Source organism: Caretta caretta, chromosome 2 (assembly GCF_965140235.1).
Source record: "Caretta caretta isolate rCarCar2 chromosome 2, rCarCar1.hap1, whole genome shotgun sequence".
NCBI lineage: Eukaryota > Metazoa > Chordata > Testudines > Cheloniidae > Caretta > Caretta caretta.
The window spans coordinates 104,629,308-104,653,402 of NC_134207.1; the positions used below are offsets into that span (position 1 = coordinate 104,629,308).

A 24,095-nucleotide genomic window follows, 5' to 3' on the forward strand; every position below is an offset into this window, starting at 1 on the left:
AAAACCCAACCAACCAAACCCATGAGTCTGGGCCAGCTGCAGGAGTTGGACAGGCCTGTGTGTTTCAGAAACAGTGCAGAAGAAAGGATTTGGCATCTGGAAGTGGCTTTAGAAATAGGGCGGGTATATTTGCTACAATAATCCACTGAAACAACAGCAGCCTAAAAATAGGGTTGTTTTCTGTACTAAGCTCTTTGTTAGTCATCACCCACTCCTAAAATAAAACCCGTGTAACAGTCGCTCCTAGTAGCGGCTGTAAACAAACTTCAGGAGGAGGGAGGAAAAGGGAAGATGAGCAGCAGCAGCAGCCTGAACTCGAGGCCGGCTGGGCCCAGTTCACGGTCAGGAACATCTGGAGCTGGGGCCAGCTGAGAGCGGCTCTCTGGGCTCTGGACCAGGCGGCCACGGTTAGCTGGCTGCGGAGATTGCTGCTGCTGCCGCCTTCGAAAACTCCTTGGGACTTGGAGCACAGCCACGGTGGTCCAGGCAACGGCATTAAACAGGAGGAAACAGACTGGGGATTCCGTCATTTCAGTGGAGACGGGAGGAAAGGAAAGCACTGGGAGCAGAGGGGGAAAGAGAGGCAAAGAACGAGAGAGCAGCTTTCCCCTCCGCTCTCTTCACTGAGCTGCCCCCAATGCACAGCGTTAGGGGCCGGGCACCAGCAGCCTAAGCTTAGGGCTCTGTTATGTAGTTGTGTGTGGGGGGGGGGGGGGAGCCGCTGGAGGTTTGCTGGGACTCTCTCTGGATGTGTGCGCATTACATTGCAGGGACTGCTGCCGGGAGCAACGTGTGTGTGTGTGTTCAGCAGGGTGACTCCTCACTCGCTGGGCGTCTGGATTTTCTCTGCATTCCTGGGAAAGGGTCTCCCCGCTCCTCTCACCGCCAAGCAAGTAGCTCCCCAAAATCGACACGCCATTAAAATGTACAGCGGACACGTTAAGAAGTCAGAAAACAAGCACTTTGGTTGACCTTAACGCCTCCCCAAGCCTCTTTCCAGAGCGCACAGGGCTGGCGCTTCCCATCTGGAAAGGTAGCTCCAAAAACTCCTTTGGCAAAGAGAGAGAGAGAGAGACTAAAACAATAGCAGCGATTTGTCATCCGCACTTGTCTTGTTGCTCATCTGTCCCGCTGCTTCCCCCCACCCCGGAAGAAAACACCCCTTATGGGCCGAGCCCAAGTCCCTGGTATCTGACACTGAAAAGCACAAAGTCCCACAGAAAGAAAACGAGCTCAAAATCAAAGGGTGTTCTGACGTGAAAATGGCTGGAGTGAAAATACTGTGGCCCCGAGCAGATTATTTAGGATTACCCCTTCACTTGAAGGGTCAGGGTCCCGTGCTATTGTAATTGTTGCATCAATAAGCACTGATGTGGTTTCGTAGTATTTTTTTTCTGCAACTAATGAGAGGTGACCGACTAGGGAGGAAATCTGCCAAAACTCCCAACTTTCCAAAAAGAAATTGGCTACTATTCAGGACCGATTCCATCCATCGCCCACGCGTTCAGTTACCATAGTGAGAAAAATATAAAAACCTAGATAGATTAGACAGGATTCTATTTGGACTCTTAAATACTTTTTTCACTTTTCTGAGGGCATCTGTAATATGTGGGAAAGTGATACCTGAGAATACAAGAAATAACTGTATTCCAACCCTCCCTCCCTACACGTATCCATATAAGTATATCTACATCGTATAACACACACTTCCTATCTGGAAGCCTCTTACGTAACAATAGATAACTGAAACAATTAGATCTTTGCTTTCTCATAATTAGTAATTTGGTTCCATTTCTTGTAGGAATAAGTTACTAACGTTGGCTAGAGTAAGCAAACATTGAGCTCACTTGAATTTCATGTTTATAGAAGACAAAATCCCTTTTAGGTTCTTGAAAAAAAGTTTTTGAAAAGTCTGCCTTGAAAGACATGTCTTCGCCTTTGTATCTGAATGGATAGTTCCTCATTTGGGGTGAAACGTTTTTCTCAGGGCTCATTGTTTGAGGTGGAACATTTTCAATAATGACTTAGTGCAATAATTTGCCTCAAAGAATCTCCTATGGCCTCCTGTTCCCCAGAAGCAGATAGGATTTCGTTTATATTGGGTTTATTTTAAACCACATCTGGGTGTCATGCAACAGATTTATGATTTTTTTTTATACACCAGATATTTTAACCACCCTAACTCTCCATTTGCTGCTGTCCAACTCCAACAAGAAAGTATGGCCCTTTTTGCCAGCTGTGAGGGCAGAGGGAGAGGGTAGGAGCTGAAAGGGGAAAATGGATTGAATTAAGAGACGATTTAACTAGTATTCCGCCCCCCCCCCCCCCCCCCAGAGGCGCGCACTCTTTTAAAAGCTGTCGCTCCCAGTTACTGCAAGCTTTGACACTGTCCTGTTTGAACTGAGGACAGGTCCTGTGAGATGCTATTTGCGGGCTGCGGGTGGACCCCTCTGCCGGTCTCTTTAGCCCTGCTCCTAAGCGATGTAACAAGGCTGTGTTGCTCTGATAGTTACAGAATAATAAATAAATAAACTAATAATAAATCTGAGTGGCTGAAATCAACTCCGTCGAGTCTGTAAGTAATTTAGCAGAATGGGATTTTCCTTTCTCTTGCCTGCCAGTGGATGCTCTTTTCCAAATTTCCACAGCGAGGGAAGCCTGCGATTTTTTACACAATGATTTCAGCATACAGGGCTTCCCCCCCCCTCCCTCCCTCATTTATTTCTTGAACTAAATGTGCTGCTTACACATTTGAAACAGACACTCTCAAACTTTTAGAAATCTAATAAGTTTTGGGGCGGGGGGTGCCAGTTTCTCTCTCTCTCTCTGTGTATGCTCCGATTAAACTAGGTCTTTGTTTAGGAGCTGCAACTAGGAGCTGCATCTTCAGCAGAATCAGAGGCAGGAGAGCGAGGGGGCTCCGCTTGGACTTTTCTCCCTGGCACTGAAGCTTGAAGCCTCCTGCTGGCTCCCCGCTCGTGCAGCTGAGAGGAGCTGGCAGGCCCCGTGACATCACGGGACGCTGGGCGGGGAGAGGGGCTGGGACGGGAAGGCCGGGGGGGCGGTGGCGGGGGGTGGGGGGTGTTTTCCAGCTTTAAAAAGGCAGCCGTCTCCTCGCAGCCCTGCGTCAGAGAGAGACTTACAGATTCTTCATGCTCACTGATCAAAATACACCCCCCTGCATAAGACCCCGGGAGACTGGAGGGAGGGAGAGAGGCGAACTTCCCGGGGGCTGCCTAGCAGGGCTCGCCGCAGCGCGAGTGCCTGGGCTATGCCCACTCGCTCGCCCTCTCCGCTCAGTGACATTGCCCCGGGGACAGCTGCTGCCATCTAACGTTTCCCTTTAGGCTTCCACTGGGGGAGGGGAGGGGGGGTGACACACACCGCACCCCGGTTTCCAAGCTAGCCAGAGAGCGCGGGAAGCGGGGCGAAAGAAGCCGGAGGCAGAGAGAGGGATTCCCCCCCTCCCCACGCCACCGTCACCCCCTCCTTGCCGAGTGGATGCCAAGCCCTGGCCTTCCCACTTCCAAGCACTTTCTAGCCGGACCTCCGGATCCAGCTAGAGGGAGAGAAACTTTGGTGGCTTTGCAGCGCTCTTCCTGCCCCTTCGGCAGCAGCGGCAGCATGAAATCAGCAGAGGAAGGTAAAGACCTGGGGTTGTCAGAAGGGTTTGTGCATGCCCCGTTGTTTGCTCCTGCTTGGGATTTGCATTTTGGGGAGGAGGGTGGAAGAGTGTGGCCGGGACCGTGCCCGGGGCAGCTCGTGTCGCGGAGGAAGAGGACCGGCCGCTGCTGGCGCTGGCTGCAGTGATTGGGAAGCGGTGTCCCCCTGGTGTTTCCCCAAGGCAGCCTTGAGGTTTGAATGCGACTTTTTGCCAATAGGTGTCTCCTTTTCCTCTTGCGCTGCCTGAACTTGGCCTTGCCTTCTGGATCCTTGAGCGGCAGGCAGCACAAGCAAATACAATGGAGTGCTTTTTTGGCGGATCTGTCAGAATCACATGCAGGGTCTGTTTAGATTTAAACCGAACGGAGCCATTTTATTTATTTATTTTGTAGTTTGATTAATGCAGGCTCGGGGGGAACAGTTCTCTCGTCAGCTCAAGGCATCCCAGGGTACTGTGGAGTTAAAGTATGGCTGAGTGTGTGCGGCGCGTTAATGCTTCACGGAGTTGTAGAGCGCGGAGCGAAGTTAGCTTATTGGATCATTTTTAGCCACTAAATTCTGACCTGCAAATAGCACATTGGAAACGATTGTATTATGATGAAGTGCTATATGGTTTTCTGCTAGACTACACCCTATAACTAAAACCGTGTGTAACCTTTCGACAAATTAGAAACTCTGTATAAACAAAAAGTCTCAGCGTAGTCTGAAACCTAATAACGATGATCCCTCCTCCAGGGTATCAAAACAAATAAACAAAAGCGCCAAAGTTTCTACTACTTTATTCTTTCATGTGCACCAGGGGGAACATTTTCTCAAAACCTACTGAACCCTAATTCATAACATGCAATTATATTATACATTGTGCTACTTCTGACAACTCATTTCCTTTTTTGAAATGCTGTTTAGGTGCCCATAGTCCTAAAGTGTTCTAAATTGGAAAATACGCTAGCCAAGTTAACTGGAAAAGATCTTGGGTGCAGGTCTTTTGAAACATTTTACTGTTAGCCCATATTTAGGATTGCAAATAAGGTAACCTCTGGCCACTAGTTGTTGTTTTTTTTAACCAAAGGCCTGATCCAGTGACTTAAATGGGAGTTCTAGTCCCACGACATTTTCTCCCCTAAGGCATCGGGAACCCGTGGCACTCTCTACAATAATAAAACTATTGTTTTACAAAATAGTATTACAATCAAAGCCTTTTGGTGGAATCACCATTCTTTTTGTTATGAATGACAGACTGTAGCACAGATAAATCACTTTCATCTCTTGGCAGGTGTCATGTAGTTTTCAGCTTTCTGTTTTGGAATCAGTATAGTCTTCAGTTTAGACTCAAGCCTTCAATCTTCAAAATGTGGGAGGGCGTTTGATATACCGCTCTTCAGTATAATTAAAGTCAAACATCTTAAAAGGACAAGGCGATTAAAAAGTTGATAGTGAAAATAAAAGGAGTACTTTTAAGCATAAGCTTTCGTGTTGCATCCGATGAAGTGAGCTGTAGCTCACGAAAGCTTATGCTCAAATAAATTGGTTAGTCTTTAAGGTGCCACAAGTACTCCTTTTCTTTTTGCAAATACAGACTAACACGGCTGCTACTCTGAAACCTGTCATAGTGAAAATAATCAATAGTGTTTATTCCAGCAGCTCTGAAGTATGCTGCTTATTTTCTGAGTTTGCACAGGCATACTAGACTCCTTTTCAGTGTCTATCTTTTCTGCACAGCTGGTTTCACTAGATTTCAGTTGAAAGAATCCTTCCCGTACAATAACTACAAATGCTGCTGAATTATTGGGCTCTGATATTGAAATAATTCAAACGCCTCTTTAGATGAGTTACGTATTGCAATATTAGTAAGTAACTGTCCATGTTTGTAGAGATTTCGTGACTTTTGCCTTCTTGAACTTTCAAATGCTGCATGCAGAGGACTTCCAAAATGTTTAACTTCAAAGACAGTTAATGTTCCAACTTCAAAAAATAATCCAGAAGACAAACAAGCAAAAACATAAATGGGGGGAGGCTAAAAAAGAGAGATTCCTCTTTATTTCTAGGATTTCCTGCATAATTAAATAACTTTTCTGATTCCTGTGCTAAAATGTCACAAGCTATCTGCAATAATTCACTTTACTGTTGATATATTTTTCAAGGTGCTAAGAAATTAGGCCAACAGAAAGAATGATCTAATGCAGTAAATACATAGGGGGACTCTACAAATAAAGACTGACTCTGCAAATTAAGGTTTACCACTGCCAAGTGGCAACAATCAGATATATTATTTTAATTTTTAACTGTGAAGAAACTATCGCATCACTCTTAGTGGGGAGGAAAGTAACTGTATAAAGCCTTATGGATCAGTACAATGATGCTTTGGAATCTACCAAAGTATGGAGTGCTGTGCGTTAAAACGAATCAAACATTACTGTTATTTAAAGCTGAAACTGTCTTTCAGACTGTGGTGAACACAACTGGGGCGAGAGCCTCAGCTAGTATTAATTGTTATCGCTCCATTGAAGCCAATGGAGTTATGACAATTTGCACCAGCTGAGGATCTGCTTCAAAGACTTGGGGGGGGGGGGGGGGGAAGGAGTGTCGATGTAATCTTGCAACCATTCAGAGAGTTTTTCTTTATAGAAATAGAACAGGTTTTCCCTTAAGTAGTGAGGGTCTCCCTAGGTTAATGGCATTGTTTTAATCCAGGTTGTTAACAGACAGGATACATTCACTCAGTCTTAACGCATTCCATCACTTCAGTTCTGTATTCCTATACAGTTCTTCAGAGGCGATATGCCAATCTCAACATTTCACCGGCGACACTAATATTCGTTGGACTGGCAAATCAAACTGTCTGTGAATCGTTCCGAACCATCGATCAATATCGAAGGTACCAGGGTGTAGAAACAGAAATGAAAACGATTCAATAATAAATGTAGCAGATATTTTGTAATGAGTCTCCCTTCCTCCTCCCCGTCCTCGTGTATCATTGGCAGGGACTCAGATGGAGAGCAAATATGTCCTGCTAATCACAAATAGTTTGTTATTACTATTTCAGATGTTAAGGGAAGGCGAGCCGGTCTGAAGTGATGGAAAACTAATCATTTGTAGGAATGGATGTTGACTTTATAGATTTGTCTTCCCTTGGATCAGTGGTAATAACCCTAATGAGTGACTATGAACACTTTTGGGGGTTTGTTAGTTTTTTTGGGTCAGGAAGCGCACTTCTGGTTTACCTACGCTTTTAGCTATAATTCAGAACCCAAAGGCTACAAAATGCAAACATGTGCTTGAGAACTATTTCTAAACCAGGGCAAACCAAAGCGAAGTGTAGCTGGGTAAAAAGAAAATGAAACTCGCACTATGTAGGCTCAAGGAGAAGTTCTGCATAGGTTACCGCTTTCAGCGAAACGTAGCAACGCCTAGAAAACCCACGGCCACAAAGCTCAGCCTTTTCAACCCGAGCTGCCTAAAGTTAGGCACCAAATCCATATTTAGGTAAGCAATACGTGGCCTGATTTTCAGTCGTGCTGAGCAGTCCCACTGAAGTCAACAGCAGCCGTGGCTCTTTGGCCTCCTTGAAAATCAGACCACGGTCTGACATGCCGGAATATGATGCTGGCTGTGGAGGACAAAGAAAGAGAGTACATTTATGACCAGTGGAGAAGGCATTCTGTTCTCCCACCATTTTCTTCTGCCCCCTGAAAGCCTTTAAACCAGCCACCTTAGTGATCCTGCTGTTCCAAGAGGGTTGTTTTAAGTTGATGCCAATGCCTTGTACGTTCTCTGGTGATTCAGCCTTGCAGCTTAGAACAAGCAGTTGGGAGCAAAGAAATAATGGAAACCCTGCAAAGGCAAAGGAGCTTGGTACACAAGCATTACGCAATGTATTAGCCGTCTGTCCTGCCAATCGACTGCCCCGATGTGCGATTCACGGCCACAACAGCCCACTTCGCTCCAAAACCGGTCCCCACTCAGCCTATCCCAATTCTGGAGCTGCAGTTGAAGACGGGGGAAATTTCAGTTGTTAGCAACACTATCTGTAACCATCATACAATAAGTCAGAGACCACCATAAGTTCAACGTCAGTTTAGTAAATTGCCTGAGGGCAGATGCTGGCCAGCACTGTGTAGATCATAAGAGACCATTTGTAAGTCCAGCACAACGTTTTGTGACGGAAAGAAAAAACCCGAATGAATTCTGATGCAATAATCATAATCATAATAATTAATTGTATTTGCTTGGCACTTTGTAATGGAGTTTTCAGCCATTAGCCTGGAAAATGGTATTCCCTGAGTTTATAAGGGAATGCCGTTTCCATAACTGCTTTAAAAAATATTCCTTTGAAATCTAGCCTTAAAAATTCTCGGAGCTCAACAGTTTCATCTCAGTCCTGGCTCCTGAGGTGATGAGGTCATTTGCATGTTGTAGCCTTTAAAACTGGCTCGAAGAATCGGAAATAAATATAGTCCCAAATAGAGAAGACAACATTCTTGTAAAGTGTAACTTTTAAAACAAAACAGGGCAAAATACAGAAGACACCATTCAAAGAGCACTGCAACTTTCTTGTCAGCTTTAAAGGGAGGGAAATAATGACTTTTATGTGAACCGCTAATTCTGGGGGTGGGGTGGGATGGAGTGGGGGGAAGCACTGTGCTTCGCTTTTAGGTTTTCATTAAACAATTTGCCAATTCCCCTCAGTATGAAGTTGAAGACTTGACCCAGGAAATTTCCCCTTTCCTCCACCGTACGTGTACAATACAATTGATAATATTAAACGTCCCGTTGTAATGTGTTTTTTATGGCAGCTGGCACTAGTGGGTGCTGCAACTAAATGCAAAATATTACGGCTAGCCAAAAACAAAACAAAACAAAACAAAAACACCAAAACAAAACAAAACAAAAATAAACCACCTAGAGCCCCTTCGGTGACCAGAAGACAATAGCATGTAGCACAGGTTTGCACTGCAACCTGAAGTCCCCAGCCCACACAGACGGGCAAGCTGAACTCCTCCTCATCATGAGGGCCCATTATTAAGGTTTGTCAGTTGGCCCAGAAGAGAGAACTCAGCCCCCTCCTCCCCCGCCCTCTCCGTTTTGTAATCAGTGCGGTCCGGGGAACTTGAAACCGGTGGCAATTAAAATGTGTCTGCCAATGTGGTGGAGAGGAAGAGAAACCCCTTCATTTCCCAGGTTCCCTGGTGGCTACTCCACGGCGGGTCCCCCATCCCGCAGAATAGCTACCCTCCAGCTTGCAGCGGTGGCTTGTGAGCCTCTGCAGTCTCTTCGCTTTGTTCGTGCTTTATTGAGTCCCAGATTATTTATTTTTTTAAGGAAGTTCAGGAACGTTGCAAAAATGGGGGGGGGGGGGGGGAGAAAGAGAGAGAGAGAGAGTGAGTGCATCCTGACTGTATTAGTAACCACAAGCGGCGGAGCAAAGCACTGGGTGCTGTCAGAAGCGCGCAGACACGTGTCCGTAGGAGCGGGAGGGGAGGGAGCGGGGGTTTCAGTTTTACTGCTCCCGTTAGCAAAAAAAAAAAAAAAAAAAAAAAGGAGGGGGGGACAGAAAAGAGACATCTGCACGGGCAGCGAAACTGCCCCCGGGCGATCGGGCGTTTAGCGAGGGCCACCGCTCAGCTTGACCCTCCTGTCTAAGCAGCCCACCTGTCTCAGCCGCCTCTCGGGGTGGGGCCGGGGGGAAACACAGAGCCCTCTCCTCCTTCACTCGCGCCGAGGGGTTATTTTAAAACAAGGAACTAGAGAGAGGCAGGCAGAGCAACTCGATTGTTTATATACACCCGGAAACATCAACAACGAGAGAGGGAGGATCAGCGACAGGCCGTGGGGAGGGTCACATTACAGCCCAGAAGCCGCCCGCAGCAGCCGGCTGCCTGTACCTGCGGCGAGCCGCTCCGGCCGATTGAATTACACAGAAATTACAGGGGAGACCAGAGCCTGCTTCTCCCACTGCTCACAGCCCCGGCGGCAGCTCTCCCGCAGCCGGGAGGGAGCAGGAGCCGCGGCCCATCGGCTCCCGCCCATCCCCCGGTGTCCCAGCCCGAGACACCACGGGCAGAGCCTGAGAAAAGCTGCTCCTTGTCTCCCAGCTGGTGGGGTTGGCGCCGCGGCCGTCTCCTGAGACATGACTGGCCTGGAGGAAGAACAGGAGTTTGATTTTGATTTCCTTTTCGAGTTTAACCAGGGCGATGATTGCACCGGTGGCAAAGGTTGGTACAGAGCAGGCAGCAGCCGCAGCCCTTGGCCGGGCTCAGGGCTTCCCGAGCGGCAGAGCTCCCGGCGGCGTGCTGCACGCTGCAGGTGGCGTGGCGCTGAGATGCCATGTGGGGGCACGTAGGAGTGATCACAACGCGGGGCTGCCCCCTGGGAAGGAATAGGAAAAGTAGTGGCGCGCTTGGGGAGCCGGGCGGAAGCGGAAGGGGCTTTGTAGGGTTCTCGCTCTTTGTCCTAAGAACAGGACTGCTCCTAACAGCAGGAGGTGGAGGCACCCCAGTGTTGCTTTTGCCAGATCCTGCTGCCCCCTGGATCCTCAGCGGTGATGGGAGGAGGAGGAGGGGGGGTAGATACAGGCTATAATGTTTGCAGGGAAGGGGCCCCTTTTGCATTTCTTGGTTTGGGAGCTGGGGTGGGGATGGGGAAAACATTCGACTTTTGAGGGGTACTCAGCCCAGAAAGAAAAATGTTATTTATTGAGTGTGCAATCTATTGGACAATCCTCTGTACAAACCCAGAAGATGGTTGTCTATAGGAGTTTACCATCCAAATGAGAGAGAAGCCTGTAATACTAAGATCCACATCTGAATTTTAAATATCATAGAGTTTGGGGATGTTTGCATCTGGGGTTTTGGTTCCGACCTGTTAAAAAGAAGAGCCAATGGTGAAATCCAGAGCTGAGTTTGGATTTCAAATCTTTTCCTCCAACTCAGGGGCCAGGTGTGTTTGATCTTTAGTTGGTGTTGAGTTAGAAGGTACACTTCCGTCACCATGAGACACAATGTGAGAGTCCAATGGCATTTTTTTCATCCTTGGGGTGAAACCTATTGTTTGGCACTGAAATTGGCATGTGGAGAGAAGAGTGTTGTTACTGCATCCCAAGGAGATGTCACTTGCCACTTTTTCAGTGCTGGAGTTGCTCCCAGTCACGCACAACTGGACCCTATAGTGGAATCTTGGAGACACCCGTCCTCCACCTCCCTGAGCATCACTAGAGCTACATTCCAAAGTTTTGACGTTCAGTCAAAGCAACACTCCAAGTATAGTGTTGCAGCTCTTCAATGTGCAGGTTTAATGTGCTGTGTTTGTATTAGCTACATAGTGACCATCTATTGCCCTCTTCTCTGGCATGTGCACGGTGTCTAAATGCATTAATTAATAACGTCACAATGTCTTGCAAATGTGGATGCCGGAAGTTAGGCACCTCAGGCTGAGATTTTCAAAGGGACCCCAGGGAGTCAGGTGCCCAAATCCCATTGAATTCCCTTAAGCACCTTGAAAATATGGACTTAAGCCACTCAATAGAAATAGTGTGATCGTCAAAAATCATCTTTCTTAGATGCCTGGCCAGTGTCTCTTGCTCTCATGCTCAGGGTCTAACTGATCACCAAATTTGCAGTTGGGAAGGAATTTTCTCCCAGATCAGAAAGGCATGGACCGGGATGGGGCGGGGGCAAGCTCCTTTCTCTTTGTGGATTAAATTCAGACAGTATGCTAGCGACTGTAGAAACATAGAGGGCTGCTGTCTATAGGAGCTTACCATCAAAATGAGAGAGGGAATGGACCATTTGCTAGGGCTTGTCAGGGCATATCCAACCTGATCAATTCCCTGCCAGTGCAGAAGACTCGGGCATTGATGACTCTCCTGTTTTGTGCCTGCGGACTCCTGAGGACTAAAATGCTTTAGTCTAACTAAAGTCACTGGGCTTAATATAGGAGTACTAGAGGGAAATTTGATGGCCCGTGCTATGCAAAATGAGCAAATGGTCCCTTCTGGCCTTAAACTCTGTCAAGTCTGTTAAAAGGTGTTTGAACAACCTTAGCTCCCGCTTGAAGTCCACGTGATGTGCCAGTGTTTGTCACCCTTAAAACAAAAACAAAACAAACAAAAAACAACAAAAACCCCTCTGTGTGCTCAACACTTTTCCAAAGGCAAACAGCACTTTACAAGATCAGGCCCTAAGGCTGTAGAAGGACTGAAACTTTCATGTTATAATTTAATTGGGGGAGGAGAGAAGGATAGTTCCAAGTCACCATAAAGTGAAAAGTAGTGTGTTTAGGAGCTGTCACAAAACAAGAGGTTCACTTCCAATCTTTGTAATACTAGTGTGTGCTAACACAATGCGAGGCCCAATATTGTGCAGTGCCACAATTTCCATGTAAGTCAGTGGGAGTTGAGCGTTCTCTACATGTCATCGCATTGGGTGCAGACTGCTGAGCTTATTTCCAAAATGGCACCATCAAAGCTGTCGCTATCCATCATGTGAATTCACTCCACATGTCAAAAGTCCAGATGAATTTTTTGTTGGAAGTGCACTACACATGCTCAATAGCCACTCAGAAACATAATGCCTTGATTTTCTTTGTTGTTTCAAATTTTTCTTTTCAAAATACCTAAGTTGTTTGTGACTATTAGAGCTTTCTGCACCAAGCTTCACCTCCCAGGGAATTCTGATGGCCAGATTTCTATAAATCAGGTTTATTATGGAATCCAAGACAAGTCATTAATTATATTGGCATGAAGTTCCCTATGGTGATCATAATAATTAATATGTCTTATTAAGATGCCACCATTTTGCTACTTTACCTTAACAAAATGGTGACAATTAAATCCTTAAAAAATTCTGCTTGGGTTCTACATGATGGACATGTGACAATTAACTTGTGGTGCTTAAAAGGTATGTTTCTCAAAAGTCTCCTTGCCGATGCATTTCACCAAGACTTACTAGCTAGGTGGTGGTATTATTATATATGCCCTTTTTGTTGCATTATGGGAGGAGTCTTTCAACTAATTGATGAGTATGTTTTCTGACCACAGAAGAAAATTATTCTATGGATATCATTTATTTATTAATAATATAATATAGTACTGCCTAGGGGCCACAATTGAGATCAAGGCCTCATTTTGCTAGGTGCTGTACAAATGCAGAGTCAGAGATGGTCCCTTCCCAAAGAACTTACACTCTAAATAGATAAGACAGATAAAGATGGGAGGGGAAACAGAGGCACAGAATGGCGAAGTTGATTTGCCCAAGGTTGCACAGCAGGTCAGTGGCAGAACTGGGACTAGAACATAGGTGTCCTGAGCCTCAGTTCATTGCCTGCCAGCACTGGACCATGCTGCCTTTCATTAGATCCAAATCTATTTACAAATCACTCCCTATCATTCAGATTATGGGTTGGTGTAGTATGAAATATCCTATTCTTAGGCATGAAATAAGGATTATTTTAAATAATGCAGGTTAACTAGATTTATTAATAATACTGAGGAAATATTTGAGCCTTATCAGTTGCATGCTGCTAGGAAGAAAGAAGAGGACGACAAAATTAAATACCCATGTGAATGGTGACACTGGCCAGTTTTTTGTGGGTTCTTTTTAATAGTATTTTTCTTAAGATATCTCCTCCCTTCACAGTGTTTGGTTAAAGTGTCAAACTAGAATATATTCTGAATTGTCCTGTTTCATCTGTAACATGTTCTAGTGTAATGTAATGAACCTCTCTTGGTAAATAGCCAGTTTCCTAAGGCTAAGTAGAAAGTGATTCAAATAGGTGTTGAAAACATTAATGGTGCCTGACAGGATATAAATCAGTATAAACATCTCAGAGTTACTATCAAATAACTAAAATGTATGTATTTTATATAAATATAGTCTTTCTTTGAATCATTGACATTAAGAAATCTGAACACTGTGTAGCTGGATAATGGCATCAAATTGAGTAGGGTTGATAAAGAGAAGGAATGGAGTAAGCTCCTGCACTGGTGCAACAAGCTCAGAAGCTCATTTGCATATTCAGTGCTGTTGAGGATTGGGTCATGTTGGGAATAACAGCTGTGGAAATTAACAAAGCTTTTCTGGATCTCAGCATGCAAGGTAAGGCATGATCACTGCCTGGGGTGTTTGCCTCTGGAGAGGGAAGGAAACAAATACTGTGTGTGAAAGGGCTCCTATTGTAGGGAAGCCTTACTTCTTTATTACTATCATTCAGGAATGAAGAAGGTATCTCTTCCGTAATAAAATCCTTAAAAGGTTGGTGAACATTAGAGCGAGTTATAGTTTTAATTCAGGGAATTAAACTGAAAGCAAAGGATCATCTGAACTCAAAATGCAGGGGCTATTTTAGGAAGGCTTTTCCCAGTATGGGGCCAGATAGTGGCTTTTCTTTTCCCAGTATGGGGCCAGATAGTGTGTAAGGGTACTGGCCTGCAGGAGGGGTGATCCAGAGCTGCCTCAACTCCAAAAGGAGCTTGGAAAGACACTGGCGAGTTGTGCCCACGGCATCGCCTCTTAATAGGGTGGAGAATGCATTGCCTTTGGTGGCCAGCTAGCTCTGCTCTCTTGTGTGAAGGGGAAGGCTAAGGCTGGAGCCCCACAAGGGCACTAGCATGGAGCAGTATGGCAGGTATCTCTAGTTCCTCCACAGAGATATTGTGGGTGAGAGGGAGGCTGTGTGCAACCTTACCTCATTTCTTCCCTCCAAGTCCCAATCCAAAGTGCACCATGTGAGAGCAAGTACAGTGTAGCCCTTTATAGTCCAATAGACAGAGGTCCCTGATTTTTAAAGGCATTTAGGCATTATGTGCCTTAGGCCCCAATTTTGAAAGGTATTTAGGCATTGCGGCGCTCAGCATTACAACATCTAACTGATTTAGGAGTCTAAATGTCATTTGCAAAAGGGATTTAAGCATTTGGGATAGCCTAATCAATGGGGTCTTGGCTAGTAAATCTCTAAATTCCTCTTGTAAATTACATTTAGCTCCTAAATCAGTTAGGTGTTGTAACACTGAGCGCCGCAATGCCTAAATACCTTTAAAAATTGAGACCTAAGGCACATGAAGTTCATGTGACTCACTAATGGTCATTCAGTAAGCCAAATGGAGCTGATTCAAACTGAATTGTTTGGTGATCTCTGACTCTCCTAGATTTCTGCACCAACTGGGTAACTGTGCCAGCATTTAATAATGTGTGTTGTAATGAATGTTATAAAATTGATAAAATACAGGTAAAGAGAGAGAACGCAGTCAGTGCTTAAACAATAAGAGGATTATTGGATATTATTTATTAATGGAATTCCAGTGTATTTCATCACCATGTGAATCCTTTACCTGGTCTCTGCTGGCTTGTCCCAGAAACCAGAGTAGGCCAATAGACTTGTTCTGTTCCAAAATCCAGTTGTTAACTGGAACGAGTTGGAAACGTACCATAGTGGAACTTCCAGTTGTATGTGATTTCAGTGCAATGTATTTGATCATGTTGTTCATATTATATTCTCTCCACCCTGGTTTTTTTTAAACTATTATTTTTCTCTTTGGGGACCATGGCTCACTTACACGAAATGCAAGTTTCTGTCTGCAGTACCACTGCAGTCTTTCAGCTCTGTGGTTTGAAGGCAGAATTCGGCTTTTAAGGTTTGTATCTAAGACTATTCAGAAGAGTGCCTTGGAGATACAGAAACTCAGTTTCCTCAGAGATGATTTGCCTTGTTGTGCCACCAAAATACCAACATTTTCAAAAGTACCAACCTCCAGCATTTGAACTACTTTGCATGTCTGTGTTATAGATTGCTCAGGAATGCCAGTGTTTTCATGTGATAATCGCATCATGCTCCACTAAGACTCAGTAGGCTAGTAGGTTAGTATATATGTGCAACACACCTCATGTCATTCATTTTTATTTTATTTTTTTCAGAACACTATAATTATGCATCTTCAAATATAAATGCCGGTTTGCCTCTAAATGTGGCACATTCTTCATTGTCAGCTCCATGTCATGGCCTTCAGACATCCAATCCTGTCATTTCAATTGTCCCATCAACAAATCATCCTTCTGGATATGGAGGACACATTGATAGTGGGGCCTCTGGATATTATCTGTCTCCAAATGTCAGACCTAATGGAGCTCCAGCATTAGAAAGCCCCAGAATTGAGATAACTTCTTATCCGGGAATGCATCATAATAACAACCAGTTTTTCCATGATGCTGAGGTTGAGGAAGCCATCCCAAATGCTAAGCGATCACCTTCTACTGCCACTTTGAATTTACCAAACATTGAGGCTTACAGAGACCCCTCTTGCTTGAGTCCAGCAAGTAGCTTGTCTTCCAGAAGTTGCAATTCTGAAGCTTCTTCCTATGAATCCAATTATTCTTATCCTTATACTTCGCCCCAGACATCTCCATGGCAGTCCCCATGTGTGTCTCCTAAGACCACTGACACTGAGGAAGGATATCAACGCAGTATGGTAGCCTGTACTTTACTTAATTCACCAAGACATTCTCCATCTACATCTCCCAGAACAAGCATTACAGAGGAAAACTGGCTAAGTGCTCGCAACTCAAGACCATCTTCTCCCTGTAACAAAAGAAAATACAGCCTGAATGGTAGGCAGACCTCTTACTCACCACACCACTCTCCGACACCTTCTCCTCAGAGTTCTCCTCGGGTTAGTGTAACTGATGATACATGGCTTGGGAACACTAACCAGTATACCAGTTCTGCTATAGTTGCAGCTATCAATGCCCTTACCACTGACAGCACAATAGACATGAATGATGGGATTCCTATTAAATCTAGGAAGACTGCAATAGATCATACCCCATCCATGATTCTCAAGACTGAACCAAGTGGTGAGGATCACGGGACCATATCACCAACTGCTGATTTATCACCAGAAGAGTTTTCCGGGTTTCAGCACATCAGGAAAGGAAACTTCTGTGATCAGTACCTTTCTGTGCCACAGCATCCATACCAATGGGCCAAACCAAAGTCTCTGTGTCCTACATCATACATGAGGTAAGGTTTCCTGAATCTATGAAGAAATTCTAATAACATTTTTATATGTACTTTTTCTCCTTTTCCTGTTCAGCTGTCCTTTCCCAAACACAGTTCCTCCCAAACTTCCACTTGTAAATGGTTAAGTGCTCTATTTTGCCATTTCATAATACTACATCTTTGGTGTATGGAGTGACCCTCATGAAAACACTGAGTGGTAAAAAATGCAGTTCTAAGAGTCACCCATCTTCCAGGGCTCTTTCCATGTTGGCTTTTTATTCAGGGCATAAAAACACAACATGACTTGGTTATTTTACGCAGGACAATACCTTTATACACTATGCTCCCTTCATCTGAAAGCTACATATGCCTTCCTTTGCGTGGAAGGACAAAGCTTTTTTCTGACAAGCTTTGTTCTTTCAATTATTTTTAAAAAAATCTCCATTGCAACTAGTAACACACAATCGATCCTGTCCCATTTATTTATCACACAGTAACACTGTATTGTCAGCAAAGAAAAGCCAAATAATATTCAGAATTTTAAAGAGTAATAACCATGTCCTGTCCTCATGTACCGTGTTTCATTCTTAAGTCTTCCTAGAAAAAGAATGAACACAGAGGGTGATGCTCCTTGGGATAATGCTGTAGGAGATAAGTTTGGTTTTCAAACAGTTCAAATGCTAGTCTAAGACCTCTAATTCTGATCATAAAAGTCAGTGAAGTTGCAGGCACAACAAGCTATGTACCCTGATAAAAGTTAAACTGTGTTTTTAAAAGCAAAGAGAAAAGGTGGATAGGTAGGGAAAACCCCTATTCCCACCACCCTCTTCTCTCCACACTTCACAGTTTGTTTAATGCGGCATCTTCCTATCAGTGGCTATCTTCAAAAGCCAACTAAGCCAATTGTGGCACCTTATATCACAACAAACAGTACTGTGCCTCTTCAGCCTCAAACCCAGTCCTCCTCCTTCTCCTTTCTAGGTAGAGTGATCTCAAGCATCTGTCTGAGTTCTCTTTAGCAGTTCGATCCTGTACAGTGCTGATCAATTGCTGGGAGAGGCTAAGCACTCTCCGTTCCAATGAAGTTGCTGGGTAGTGAATGCTCAGTACCTTCCAGGATTGGGCCCTTGGTTTGTATAGCACCAGAGAAATCCCTTAGGGCCTTCTTACATATTTAAAAAGGCTTTTGTGTTCTCCCTCCAAAGATATAAACTAGTCTAAATTCATTGAAAGAGGCAGGCTTCTTTTTGTTCAAAATTTCAAGGGAAATAATATGACAATTTGACAAAAAAAATCTTTCAGTTACAAAGAGCCTCTCTTCACGTTTTATTATATACAACCAGAATGCATACAACATTCCTATGTGCTAATACAAACAAAAAAGGTGAAATGTACAAAACTGAGCGTCCATATGCTGTGTATTTAACATTTTTTCCACTGTTTTGGTCTTGTGTAAAATATGTTTCCTGGTTTGCAATATGTTTCCATGTGATCTCATTAACTTGTGCTCCAGGGCAGCTGGATGCTACTGTAGAAATGAGATTTTAAGTTATTTCACCAATCAAATACACTGACCAAGCTTCCTTCCACAAAAAATACCTCTCGTTTTATGTAGATGAAAGAGTGCTGGGCAATTGAACACAGACGTCAACAGGATCACAGACTACGCAATAGAAATTGTTATTTTAAATCTTTCCAAAAAGACTGGATAAGAATTTGTCACAACAGGTCTGGATTTTTTTCCTGTTATTTTACACATCTGTTCTATTTCAAATGCTGGGATTGTAGGGTTAGGTTCCAACAAACAACACACATTCCAAAATCCACTCTGTCATAAGGATTTTTAGATAACCATATTTAATAAACCTCCTGGATCTCTTCCTGAATATGTATTATAATTTAAATGAAAAGAAAGAAATCCAGTGATTTTCCAAATCACTCTTTCTTTACTTTTCTTAACCCCTAATGTATTAGTTTTCTTCAACCAGACCATCTGCCAGTACTAAGGGCCACATCCCTCTAGATTCATCTACAGAGGTCCTTAGACAATAAAGGAAACTATTTTTTTGAAAAAAGAAAAGGAGTACTTGTGGCACCTTAGAGACTAACCAATTTATTTGAGCATGAGCTTTCGTGAGCTACAGCTCAAATAAATTGAATAAATAAATAAATAAATAAAGCTGTAGCTCACGAAAGCTCATGCTCAAATAAATTGGTTAGTCTCTAAGGTGCCACAAGTACTCCTTTTCTTTTTGCGAATACAGACTAACACGGCTGTTCCTCTGAAACCTATTTTTTTGAATTGTTGCTAAAATTGGTGACACTTTTTCACTTATTGTAATTAAAACTAGTCCAGGGTTTGGGGGGCAGGAGGGGAAGGGAGTAGAGAGAGAAAGAAGGAATAGATAAGTGGCTAGAATATTTCCTACCTCAAATGAGGCTTGCCTGATTCTGTAGTCCTTGTGTACCTAACACTTCTATTAATTTCAGTATTGGTTCAAAGCATGCATAAGGATTGCAAGATTGGGCCAATTTAGACTCTAATCCTGATTCTGAGTTTAATGGCAAAACTAACTCCCATTGACTTCAATGGGAGCAGGATTGGTTGGATGCTTAGACCCCAGTCCTACATTGGGATCTGTTAGCATGAACCCTTATGCTCACACAGAGACCTGCTGAAGCCCCTGGAACTCTGCATGTGTGTTGTGGATCCCAATGCAGAATTGTATGTATCTGCATACAGTCCCATTCAAGGCACGTGGCATTAGAAGATGTTGATGAGTTGAGTCTGCCCCATGGCTCTTTCTGCAGGATCAGGACCTTGGCCTTTAATCTTGTATGCTGAGCTGTAGGATGTAGAACATGTTTATAAGGGAAACAGATATTTACAAGATACAAGTTCACTGATATAAGCTGAGTGATAGCAATGCGAACAATTTTGCTTGTAGCAAAATAGAATATTTGCTATCTAAAGTTCTCCATTTATGTAGGAAAATATTCTAAAGGTAAATTATTATATGGAGGGTAAAGAAGAAAGGAGGGAAGATAGAATATTATGAAGATCACTTCTTAATTTTTATTCCAGGATCTTTGTTATTAGGATGGCTAGTGCTTATCTCACTTTTATTACATTCATGATTTATCTGTAGACTCCATAAGACAAAGCAAGTGTAAAAATGTGACTCAGGCATCCTCTTGAATTGTACCTGTCTCAACAATCTATAGAACGGATCATCTTCCATTTGTAATTCCTCTTCAAGAATAAATGCAGAATATAATGAAAAGGAAACACCTTATCAGCCATTTATTTTGGAAACAGATATTTTTCTGTATTTATCAAGCAATCTCTATATAAAGTTACATCTCTGTATATGTACCTTACATACTTTCTTAAAATGTTTTTGGGCTAATGTGCACGAAGGATGATAAGTTCAAAATCAAACTAGAAATACTAAATTTTATTTCACTTTTAATCTTAGGCATCGATAAAGACAATATTGTGACCAAGCAGTGTTTAGGATTTTTTTTTACAAAGGTTTAGAAAATAGGCTTTAAAATAATTATTTGCATGTCCAAAAATTCTCTTTATAGTATCAAAAACAACCGGCATCTCACTCCACAAAAATTCCAGATTTCTGAAAACCTTATGTGGGGTGTGTGTTTCTGTATGTTGAACTTATAGATCTGTATGTCTGGACTATATAACATTTGAAATTTCCCAGAGACTTGTCCATTGAAAAGCAACAGCATCCTTTTGTATATCAAGCTTATTTTATTACATGAATCCAGAAAGTGTGATGGCCTGATGGCCCGTAACATTCGTGTTTGCATTAATTATAGAGCAGTATAGTATTGCTAGGTTCATTGGTCATGCATGGTATGTATGAGGTGTACCACATGAAAAGGAGCTTCCAGGAACTGAATGTCAGTTTCAGGTGGGCTTATAAAAGCTCCCTACTATGTTTTCTTGTATGGCTTGTTTTTTCTAAAAGTTGAAAGCTAACTTTTTAGCTGCAGTCTCAGTTTTTCAGCCTTAAAAATATACATACAAGTACTTGTGCCCACAGAAATGCATGTTCATATATTTTTACACATGGAAGCTGTAATTTACAAACACAAATTGGGTGGCTGGGTATCCCTCTACCTGAGTGGCAAACGCACATTTGGTCTTTGTGCATATGTACATTTTGTTATGGAATTGGTGTTAGATTCTTCAACCTCCAGTTTTGCAAACCCCCAAGTGTTCAAAAATCACAAATCAGCGCCCCACCCCGTCCTCACCAAATTTTACAGTGATCTATTTGGGATTCTTTTTCTTTACCTTCCCCTTTTCTCCTTCTTGCAGTCAGGCAGAACTGAAGCTGCTATGCGTAGGGGAGTGCATGGGCTGCTCCATCGGAAAGTATTGCAACTCAAGGGGTCACAGAGTTGGGAAGGCCATGGCTCCATCCCATAAAGATGAGCCAGCAGAGCTGTCCCATGGGGGTTAGTAAGTAACACTCAACAATGCGGTGTAGCAGTGGGCGCACCGTCTGTGTGTGCCTGAAGTATCTCCAGCTATGCATCCTACTCCCTATAGCAAAGCATTTGCAGGACTGGTATCAGTTCTCATATACCCACATGTTATATCTGTTGTTTAGGTAAAGTTGATTGCTACGGTATCCTGTGGGGCTGAGGTACTGAGCTTGTTAGATTGTTGTAGTAGGGTGCTGAGGGCTATCCTGGGACAGTGGCTTAGTTAATCTGAACTCTTCTCTCCCATTGTTTTGGGATGTGTCCAAGCTCCCTTGTGAGATCTTTATTCATGGCCTTTGTTTTGTTTTGTTTGTTTTTTTTATGGCTAGTTTTAGCATAGTATGATATTAAATTCAGAGCAGTGAGGGAGGCCTCCAATTTTTAACTGTGCTGTTTTTATGAAATATTTCTTTGCTGTGTCCATGCTCTTATCTGAAAAATCAATAAGAATAAATTTTTGTCTATGCCAATACGTTTTGAAGTATAGATTATAGGATGCTCAAATTCATAAGGATTGCCCCTGAGCATCATCATAATAATTTACATTTCTATACCACCTTTCATCATGAAGAATCCCAAAGTACTTTAGGAACTAGAAACAGGAGTCACTTGCTTCACATACCAAGGAAATGCAGCCACCTCTGTAGCGGAACATAGCATCTGTTTTAACAGCCCTCGGCTGCATTGCTCAACTGTGTAGGACAGGAAGTGAGAAAAATCTATGCAAATAAACCTGCAGGGGGAATATACAGTAAATATATTTCTCATATTGCAAGCACTTCAGGACTGTGACTGTGTCTTCACATGTGCTTTTACAGAGACTAATCCTATGAAACGTCCGTCTTCATTATTATCTCTGAGCTCCATTCTAATATAAATATGATTAATAACAATTATAATAGGTAGGCCAAGTGTACTAGTTACCACATTGGAATCTAGCTAGGGCATTGGTACTAACTTCCCTGTTCTTGCAAAAAAGTATCATGAGATCTTTAATAATCACCAGCAGTCAGGACCTTCCTTTTAAACTATAGGTAAGGCTGAACTGCTGTTTTAAGGCTAAATATTGTTGTTCTTAGGGTAAAGATGAGATGTAAATTGGTAATTTAAAAAAAAAAGAATTATCATGAAACTAAAGCTTACCATAGAAACTGGCATTAAGAAAGAAAAAACTTTCTCTTGGCATGATATCAGAGATCTTTCCTAAACATTATTAACTACTCACAACCCAGAATGTGGGAATGCTAAAGTGCCTTTTTATTCATTTTTATAAGCCACTTTCCCTTCCCCACTCTCACATCCATCCTTGCCCTAAACATTGGAAAGGTGCAACTGAGAATTAGGCCAGCTGGACAGATTTAGGGCCTGAGCTCTCAAACACTTATGCATTTGAATAAATCTACTCATACAATTAGTCCTACTGAGTTCAGTTCCAGCCATGTCCCCTATGCCACGGGCTGGGAGCAGGGCCAGTGCAGAGCCTTCACACCAGTTCTTCAGTGGTTAGAAAGACATTTTGCACTGGGGATATTCTCAGGGGTTGTTTCCACCCACTTTAGGGCCTCATTACACTACCAGAGTGATAAGGAAGGGCTTAAGAGGGCCTGATTCTCAGTCACCCTGTCTTTGTACTTAGGCATTGGAACACACATAAGGCTTGATTCTCCAATAAACCATTTTTACACTGTTGTAACACCATTAACTTCAATGGATTACTCTTGATTTACAGTGATATACAGGAAGTGAGATCAGAATTAGGCCTAATGTAAGATCAGTCACAAGATCAGTGCTGAGATCCTTAAATATGACAGGGTCAGTTAAAGGGTAAAATCTGCAAAAGTTTATGAGCATAAGCTCCTTTTTGAAAAGTGATGTAGGCATTTAGAAACCTGCATCCCATTGACTTTCAGTAAGACTTAGGCTTCTAAATGCCTGTCACTTTTGAAAATGCAGCTTAAGCCCAGAAATCACTTAGGAACCTGTGAAAATTTTACCCAAGATCTTTTTTATTTCAACTGACATGATAACATACTGCTTAATATATTCTTTGTCTGCTAATCTAAATTTTTTCTATTAAAGACAGAGGTCAGTCAGACTGGCTAATCTGTGATTGATTTAATCACATGCTTTATCTGGATAGGTGAACTAAATCACTATTCATCAATCTTGTAGTCGGACTTATGTCCCATTGAGTTAAGGTGATCCAGTTTTTTTTAAAATTTAACTGACTTGAAAAAAGCAGGCCTGCTTATGGCTTTTAGAAGGATCACAGCTGGATTTATCATGTCACAGGAGAAAACTTTTATTCTTGAAAATGAGAATCTGGTGTGAACAAGTCCATGGAGCTATACCAGTTTACACCAGCTGAGGATCTGTCCTGGTGTTCTTTTCTCCACTACAATGAGGGCTTCACCAGCTTGTATAGTTGAGCTCTCCCAAATTGATAGGGATCTTTTCAGCACTCAGATTAATTTTTTAACACTAAAATATTTGCTCCATGATTTTTTTCCTTTAACCATATTATGCTGCAGGAAATTAAGTGCATGATGAAGATAACCTAAAATAGGAAATAGCTCTGACAGCCACAGCCCATGAAACTGTTAAAATCATCACTCTGCTTCCTTTATCAGGAAAACTATCATTCATTGTCAATTTATTATCAGTCAGGATTCACAGTGGAATTTTGATGATAGGAAGCTAACAGCAAACCAGATTTTTACGATCAGTGTTACATTGGAATCAGTAACTTTCCTTTTTAGTTTAATGCTATTACAATTTTAGGTGCTAATTTAAAGATTTTAAACAAAGAAAAAAATCAGAGGAGATCAGGTTATTTTCCAGGCAGTTTCATATCTTTTATTATTATTATTATTCTTTTTGCACGTGAGGACTCTAAGATTTGTTCTGGTAGTTGGATTAGTGCTTTTTTT

At 42.8% G+C, this 24,095-nt stretch overlaps 1 protein-coding gene across 3 annotated transcripts in view; it reads left to right on the forward strand.

Moving 5' to 3' along the window:
• The first annotated feature begins 3,111 nt into the window (after nucleotides 1–3,111).
• Nucleotides 3,112–24,095, forward strand: part of NFATC1 (nuclear factor of activated T cells 1) — a 146,623-nt gene continuing 125,639 nt past the window's right edge. The window contains exons 1-2 of one of the 3 annotated variants that reach the window (XM_048840041.2): nucleotides 3,112–3,643; nucleotides 15,570–16,671. In XM_048840041.2, the coding sequence (XP_048695998.1) occupies nucleotides 3,502–3,643; nucleotides 15,570–16,671 (1,244 nt within the window). In that variant the 5' untranslated portion in view covers nucleotides 3,112–3,501. Of the gene's footprint in view, nucleotides 3,644–9,403; nucleotides 9,876–15,569; nucleotides 16,672–24,095 lie in introns of those variants that run through there. The other 2 variants (XM_048840043.2, XM_048840042.2) reach the window with 2 other exon arrangements.